Source organism: Ylistrum balloti, unplaced genomic scaffold (assembly GCF_031769215.1).
Source record: "Ylistrum balloti isolate Yb309-2 unplaced genomic scaffold, AGI_CSIRO_Ybal_v1 Utg371896, whole genome shotgun sequence".
NCBI lineage: Eukaryota > Metazoa > Mollusca > Bivalvia > Pectinida > Pectinidae > Ylistrum > Ylistrum balloti.
In genome coordinates, this window is record NW_026782935.1 from 30,783 (window position 1) to 39,502 (window position 8,720).

At 35.9% G+C, this 8,720-nt stretch overlaps 1 protein-coding gene across 1 annotated transcript; it reads right to left on the reverse strand.

Annotated features, from left to right (window-relative positions):
- Nucleotides 1-178: 178 nt before the first annotated feature.
- LOC132563886 (uncharacterized) lies at nt 179-7,373 on the reverse strand. The gene is made up of 9 exons (XM_060228646.1): nt 7,034-7,373; nt 5,600-5,728; nt 5,395-5,499; nt 5,024-5,131; nt 2,866-3,077; nt 2,170-2,419; nt 1,505-1,783; nt 748-929; nt 179-199 (listed from the first exon to the last, which is right to left on the reverse strand). Exons 1-9 carry the CDS (start codon nt 7,371-7,373, stop codon nt 179-181), a joined length of 1,626 nt encoding a protein of 541 aa, XP_060084629.1.
- Between the last annotated feature and the right edge of the window lie 1,347 nt (nt 7,374-8,720).

Genomic DNA, 8,720 nt, shown 5'->3' on the forward strand with positions numbered 1-8,720 from the left:
ACAAACTAACAAATGGAATCCATAATAGAACCGTAAATTTCTGCCGTTTTTTCCTTGTGATTTTCAAGTTACAACCATGGTAAAAATTATTAAGTAGCTCGTAGAAACACCATTGAATGTATGTAATGTACTAGATAAGTCGTTGATGTAATAGGAAAATGCAGGTTTTTCCTTACGGTTAGATGTCCCAAGCTTGTTTCTGAAAATGCGAAGAAATAAATACGATATATTATAATTGGACATTCCCGTATAATAGTATATAGTGTTATTTTATGACATCGTATTTACTAAGTTGTCAATTGTTCAGTCCCCAAGGGTTGCCGTAACTAGCATACTTAATTATTATTTCATTCGAACATTCGAATACTGTGCTTGACTTTGTTCCAAAATGATTATGAAAATTACTTAATTTATTGAATAATGAGGCTAGTGCACTTTCCTATCTAGGTTTTTCGATTACTGTGGATTGTCCTCAGCCACCACCAAGGTTTCAAAGTGCAGGCTTTTGGCATCGCTGACGAGTCTTTTAAAGATGAAACAGCTGTATGATGTAGTTTAAATCATTGTTTGGCTGTACTATATCTTACTCTTAATTCATATATAAAGGCGATATTCACTTGCTTGATAGACGTATGTACATATGTTGAGGAAAAACATAAAGCTTAATATTTCGTACAATCTTGGAGATACGTTGTATAAAATTCTGGTACATGGTGTTGTTGAAACAGTTAAGTTATACACACTGACCTTTCCATTCACGTGGTCTTTTGGCGGGAAACGTGACACTTTTTCTTTTTCCTTGCTCCGAACTTTGCCCTTGTCCTTGGCGCGCAGTATGCCTAGAACTACTCCACTGATACTGCCAATAAGCAATAGTAAGATGGCGCCACTGATAACGCCCACAGCCCACCAGGGTAAGTCTACAGTGACTGGAAACACAGTACAGGTCAATTAGGGAGAGTATTTTTAATATTGGTACGGATTCAAACAAAACATGATTAGATTAAATCAGTGCGTGACCAATAAATTGGTCTTGCGATCATCTGTATAAACTGTGATTAAGGTGACCACGATGATCAGAAAACTAGACGTAGGACGTCATGTTGTTATGTCGAAAAGCACCTATATCAGTCGGATTTATTCTATTCTATACTGAATCAATACTGTTTTGCATTAAGTTTAAAATAACACACCTCAGGATCTAAAGGCGATGCTATGACAAGAATAAATAGGTTTAGTAATAAGTCCTTTAGGAATGGTTGGATCAAAATCTAATGGTGAATATGTTTATGTTTTATGAGTGGCATTCAAGGACTGATGTACATTAAGACCTCCCTCCGCCCTCTCTCCCCCTACCTCCCAAAAGCAACAAAATACAAAACAATAAATGTTTACTGCCAATGCAACAAGTGCATTACTTACAAAATGTCGTCTCTAAAAAGTGGTATAGAGTACAAAACAATAATTTGAAAAAAATACGTTTCACCAATTGAGTAACACTTACGTCCTTTGAACCGGTTTTGTGCTTTTGCTGTAGCGTTTCGTCTGGTATTACCTCCGTTCATATTGACCACAGTTAACGTACTCGTATCTCCGGCTAATTGGGGATTAGTGCTTGCATTAGAGAAGATTACGACAGGAGAATTGGTGTTTGTTTTGGTGTACTTCCCAACAAAACTTGATGACCTTTGTCCGACAGATGTCGCTCTTATGTTGTTGACCGGAGCTCGTGTGGGTGTGGAAGCAGGAACCAAAGTAGACGAGGTTGCTACAGTGGTGGGACCTTCAAATAGAACACTACTATTGTAATATCATTTGTAAGTTTTCGAACAGTTGTTACCTGAGCAAACACCTCAACCCAACCTCTACCCCCCCCCCCCCCCCCCACACACACACACACACCCCACCCCCCACTGATAAAACTTCATCTGTCTAAAGAGGAATCAACCTAACAAAGCGCGTATTCATGAAATCAGTTTCTTTTTATCCTAACGCATTTTAACTTGATGAAGCAAATAGATCGAAATAGTATATTCAAGATATTTAGACATTATAAGCAAATCTTATGTATATTTGGGTACATAATTTGTTATGAGGCGTAAGGGGATCTGAATATGATGAGATACGCTATAAATCAACGTTTACGAATATGTATGGCTATCATCTTACATATGTCATAGACGTTCCAGGCTCGAACTTCCAACTGCGCTGAGTTGGAACTCTGTTTATAGACACCTCCTCCCCAGTTGTCGCTGATATAAATCAGGTAACCATTCCTACTGGGTGGCTGCCACAGTTTTATACCGAAAGTGGAATAGGAATAGACAAGACCTCCGTAAGATCCGATGGTCTCGGCATTCTGTACTGCTCCAGTGGCAGGAAAGAGGAAGTTGGCGTTTGGTCCATCCGTTGATTTTACCTACAATGTAATACATTACCGTCACGTTCTGACAATGATTACAGAGTGAGTGTTCGATCTCTTGAATGTGATCTGTTATGGAACCTGGTTAGACAAACGACACACAAATGAAAAATATAGATTAAAAATCTCATACAGTATGTTCGGAATATTTAGTCAAACTGCAACAGACATATTGAACCTTCTTCCTAGAACTCGTCAGTGAAGCCAGGGTCTAATATTGGAAACTTGAAAGCATTGAAGAAAATCAAAATCGACTGAAGAAATTGTTGATAATACCGTAAAAGTTTAATATTAGTTATTTAAGAATAACGTCAAGTACACTTCCAATGCGAATCTGTGTTATAATTTGTAAAAAAAAAATATCATTCATCGTTATTGTAATGGATGATTTCATAAATGAGAAAGATATTATCGAAACGGAAAGTCAAGTAACTACAGAATACCATAGCTGTGAGTAGTCCATGGTCCGTATCAAAAGTCGAAGGTGTAAAACTCATCTCTTTCTCAACAATTGTTGCTTTATTTCCGATTAGTTGGCTTTTGCTGAACACGTCGACACCATTGAAGAACTTCCACATTTTCACGACAAGACTACCAGAATTCACGGTTTCGTCATGCTTTCGACCCCAGCCGTCTGCTGAACTGTATAAGCTGCCTTTATAATCAAGTTATTAATTCAATATAGATGGTAATTCACTAAAATCTTAACTCTATTACTTGCTATCAATTAGTCTATTGTATGTACGCATGGGAAGTTGTCAAATTTCTGTTCGGTATATTGAACATGAGTGAACAGACCAAAGTGTAATTCTGATCTGATTGAGAAAAATTCTGTTTCTTTATAAGATAGGTGTTAGTATATCATTTGTTCTCATTTGGGAACATGATATTAACATAACTTAAACCGACCAAAATTGACATGATGGGTGTCGTCGATAAAGCAGAAGAAGCTTAGCCTTCTGGAACACCTGGCCTTACTCTACTTGTTCTTTTTCAGGAGTCTTCGTAAATTTTTCGTTTGTTCATATTTTGCTCTAGTTGTATTGAATTTGTGTATAAACTATGATTCTGTTGACATGTTGGTATTGTTCTTTTTCCAATTGTTCCAACTGCTATTTTGAAAGACCACATTTTATCCAAGTTCTGAAAAATTTACAACTTGATTTTAATGGTGTATGATTTAAAGGATTATGCCAAATCCTTTAGATGCATTGTATACTATTATTGTTTGCTTCGAGGATTGAAACTGTAGTATATGACATTGTGTGTATTTAATTATTTTGATTTGTTGGAATAATTTTGATATAATGATGTATTATATAAATAAAACAGGCCAATTTTTAGCTTTGCAGAGGAATCAACGTAAATGAATTGATATCTGAAGTGAGACTATACCCGTTTCGGAACATCAACTGGAATAATAACTGGACGTACTATCAACTTTCATAATATTTCAAAGGAGAAACAAAATTACATGTGTGAAATGCGGGATAAACTAAAATATAAGATTTCTTTTTACATAAATATTCAAAAAAAGTTAATTCATGGGCAAAAAAAAGTCTTGTAAACAGTGTTATTTTCCTAGATTTTAGGAAACCTTTTGATTTAGTCAACAATGTTTTAGAAGCTAAAATTAAACAAATGTGATTCAAATACCGTTGATTCATATTTCAATGACTGGTCGCGAAAACTAATTATTTCAGGAAATATATCCACTAACATGAAATGACCTATGGGATACCTCAAGGATAAATTTTCGGCTCCTTGATGTTTTTACTTCTAATCAATAATTTGCCATGATACCTCAGATCTGAACAGGACATATATGCCGACGACTCCACTCTAACCAACTCGGGATCGTCTGTACCTAATAAACTACAGAAAGGCCTTGAAAATGTGGATGCGTGTATAACGATAACAAAAGGATAGTTAATGTAAATCAAACCAAATGTATGTTGATTATTTAATTAAATATTTTCAATTCAAAAAGTTAAGGTTGACATATAAATGTAAAAATGGTATGGTACCACACTATCTACAGTAAAAATGGATTAGTTCCTTAACACAGGAAAATTAACCATGCAAAACATTTTTATGTATCTGGTTGTCAGGAATGGAACAAAATTCCAAATAAAATCAAAACTGAAACATAATTTTCTATGTTCAAACAAAACAAAAACTAGTATGCTATTATTTGAACTCTTAACGAACTATTTTTCTGATTTTCTTTCCAACTCCATAATTCTTTACTGTATGCTATATAAGTGTATAACTTTGTCAGTTTTTACACTTTAATATATTATTATGAATGTATAATTAAAAAAAATGTCCTTTAATGATAAATATATTTTCATGAACTTTTGTGCAATCTGTGATGTTCTTAATTATGTATCTGTGATAAATGTATGAAAATCTTATGATTATGTTGTAAATAAGCATGTATTTTAACCATGTTTTACTAAAAAGAGGAACCTGTGGAAGATTAACCTCGTACTTTAATCCTCGTGAAATAAAGAAGTCTATTATTATTATTTCCTAACTCAAAAGTTGGATTTCTATGTTCATTATTGGAACTATGATACCATTCAGCCATTTTCGTACCAGAATCCGTACTGGGCGTCCAGATCCGGATATGACTCTCATTGTATGCGTATAATACACCTCCCCATGACGTATTAATGGATGTCATTGATGACGTCATCACATATCCTGTAAATAACAAAACAGTGGTGCAATATTCTCAATAAAAGGAAGGAAATGGCGAGCTTTCGGTCGAAATGGTTCAGATGAAAACTCGCAAATCCCCAGAAGAATTCACAAAAATTAAAAACAAAACAAAAAAAAAACTTCGCTGTAACTTACGGCTTGCATAATGAATTATTTATTAATCATTTATGATGTTCGAAATAAAAAAAAATATTTATTGATATTAATGTGAACAGTTTTCTGAGCTCCAGTAGTGTAACATTTACCTATTCCATCCGAAACCCATTTGGAACTGCCGTGTATGACTTGGACCGTTACATACTCCGGGACTGTGCCCAAACCATGGGCCAATTCCTTGAATGTTCCTCTCCCTGGAGATAAACAAAGCAGGCCTCATCAAGCACTTATCATTGGTTTATAAACATTAAGGAGTTGAAAGTAAAATGACAAATGATGGACAGATTATTTTACCTGGACCCGCCTGTACAGCGGTGGTTTTGACGTAGTCTGGACAAGGGAAGTCCATCGGAGACCAGACACGCACGCGCACGTTCGCCCTATTCTCTTTCATCTGAGTAGGGCCGGTCCAAGTGCTGCCACCTGCATTTTACAAACATGTTGATATAAAAATCACTGATGTAACGCGTACTTTTGAAACTACCTCAATTGATGTGGGAAACATTTATTATCTACGGGCAGTGTTATTTCGTGGCTGTAAATGGTAGTAGTGATAGCCTTGGTACTAACCATAGTGATATAGGAACATCATTTATCTGTTGTTTAGTTAGTACAAAACATACATTAGAAAAATGGTTTTCATGAAAAGTCACAATTTCGTTACACTTGCTTTTGTGGCTCAAGATAGCTCAATAAATCTACTTCGTCGAGGTTGGTGGTAAGATCTTCCTACAGACTATTAGAATATATACACAATGGAACTAACTATGTCTTTCAGTTGGCTGACTTGCATTTTTGTTTCCATACGAGGCTGAAATTATCGAAGAGCATATCAAAACACAAAGACCTTTCAAAGTCCATTAATTTAACTCTCAATATAACGAAGACGTCTTGTCTTTGAATAAGAAGAGATTTATTGTCCACATCCATCGTATATACCCATCACAATTGGAAATCAAGGATACGATGGCTCTTCTACATCAGCCGTTTATCTCGATCTTTTTCCTACAATTAACATTGACGATTTCCATTAAACTGTTAGCGTGATGATTTCAATTTCTGTATTGAGAAATTTTCCATTCCTGGATAGTAATATCTCTGCAAACCTAACCTATGATGTAAGCATGTCACAGTTGATTCGTTATTCAAGAGTCTGTTCCTAATATCACGATTTTCGTGCAAGATATCGTCTACTACAGGGTTTCAAAAGATGTAGATCGAAGAAAATTATTGGGAAGTTTTACGGTCGTCATTGTGATCTCAATGAGAAATATTTTAACTCTTTGTGCACCATGAGGCTGGACGTGTTTGATGTTCATTACTTTGCATGTTGGTTCCTTTGTTGCATACCTTGTTATCACTTACTCGGATAAACCAAGATTCACACGCCGAGTGTCGTCGATGAAGCGGAAGACACTTACTCTTCCAGAACACCTGGCTAATTATTAATTTCGGGAGTCTCCATGTTTGTCTTTCTTTTTACTTAGTTTTCACGAGAGAGAAAAAAAGAAGCAGAAAATGAAATAACATCTGAACATAATCATAATCCAAACTCAAATTTGATTAAATGAGTTTGAGTTTGGATTATGATAACGTTCACATGTTGATATTTTCTTGTTTCTAAACTAGTCTTTGCACTTCGTTGACAGTAATAGTATGAATTCAGAGGATCCACGAAATCATTGAAATTAAATTCCATAAAAAAAATTAACGATTTTACAGTTTTACCAGTATAAATGACAGATCCTGTAGAGAATCCATCCCATCTGTTCGGGGCGTAAACGATGACCGACCCGTCGTTGTACTTGTACACTACCCCTCCATAAGGACCGTCTTCGTCATCATCTCGTTGTGCCGAACCTACACCCGGAAAGATAGATTGAGGGTCAGATTTCGGTGTCACTTGAACATCGACCTTGACTGGAATAACATTTAGCTCGTGCTCAAACACAGCTTCTGACGGGGATATCTGTGCCTCCAAAACTGTTTTACCGCTGGTAAAGGTCGGTTTCTTGTAACATGACCCACACGCTGACGACAAGCCTGGAGAAAAATTAAGGAAAGACATCACGATATTGAAATGGAAACAACAATACATTAAAAATTCATTTAAAACATTCGAATAGTGGCACGCTTCAGAATATACACACGCGCTTGACGTTCTTATATGCTTATCAGACATAAAAATTACGAAATGTATTGAATAATTGGGGAAGTACACTTCCCATTCTAGATTTTGACAATTCTTTCGATCACCTTAGATTTTCCTCAACCGCCTGTAAGATTTTAACATTTTGACCTTCAGCTTCACTGACGAGTCCTAGAAGGACAAAGTAAATGTATTTCTTAGCTCCACTGTATCTTATTTTAAATTTGTATTAAAAGGTGTTATTCACTTGCATCTTTTGTACAATCTTATATGACTTGACAGTTTACAACCAATTTTGACCCATTTCTTTTTATGCTCCGCAATGGTAAGGATTCTACAACCATTACAATCAGCTTACTTATCGTTGCAGTTTCTGCGACGGTCTTTTTGAAATTGAATTATGTAAAATGATGTACGCATGATAGTCCTGAACTGACAGGATGGTCCGGTAAAAAAAGGTAGGGGAGTTGGATATGATGTTGTTTCCCGCGCGGCAAATCTACTTTCACACGTATTTCCTTTGTTCGTAAAGTATGTGTGTATATTGCTGCACAACCATTTTGCTAAAAGACGGTTTACTGGGATTAATGTGGGGGCAGGTATTCTGGCACAGTAATAATGCACAATGTTAATATAGAGATTATATAGAATGGAATATTGTCTTTTCATAACCTAGCTAGGTTTACTGGGCATATGAATAGATTAGACCCTCCTATTTGTCTCCTTTGCATCAGACAGGAGATAGACCGCTGACAAATGGTTATGATTTCTCGATGTCAAGATATTCAATATATTCCGCCCCTTCCGACCTTTACTTTCTCTAAGGTCACTACATATGGCTTCGCCCCATGGAACCTGTCGTTTCTAGTATTCGATGAATACGCCACATATTGAATAAATGTCTTAATTTGCCTTCATTGGAACGCGAGGTTAAGTCACGTGACCCATCATTCCTTTCGGTCTCCTATCCTCAGTAGGATCATGTAAGATATTTAGAGCTATCCTCTATCAAGTAGGATTTTCTAAATAACTTGATCTGATAAATCATGACAGGTGCATTTCTTTTTTGAAAGAAATCATACGACTAGAGATTAGTTCCTTGTCATGTCATTTTGAAATATCGATCTCTTTGAAGAGAACGGCATGTTTCGGATTATCATTCTCGAGAGGTCAATAAAATACCTATGGGATAGAGTGTTATGCTTCTCTTCGTCGTCTTGGACCCTAAATTGAAACAAATATAAATATTAAATTCTAGCGTCACGC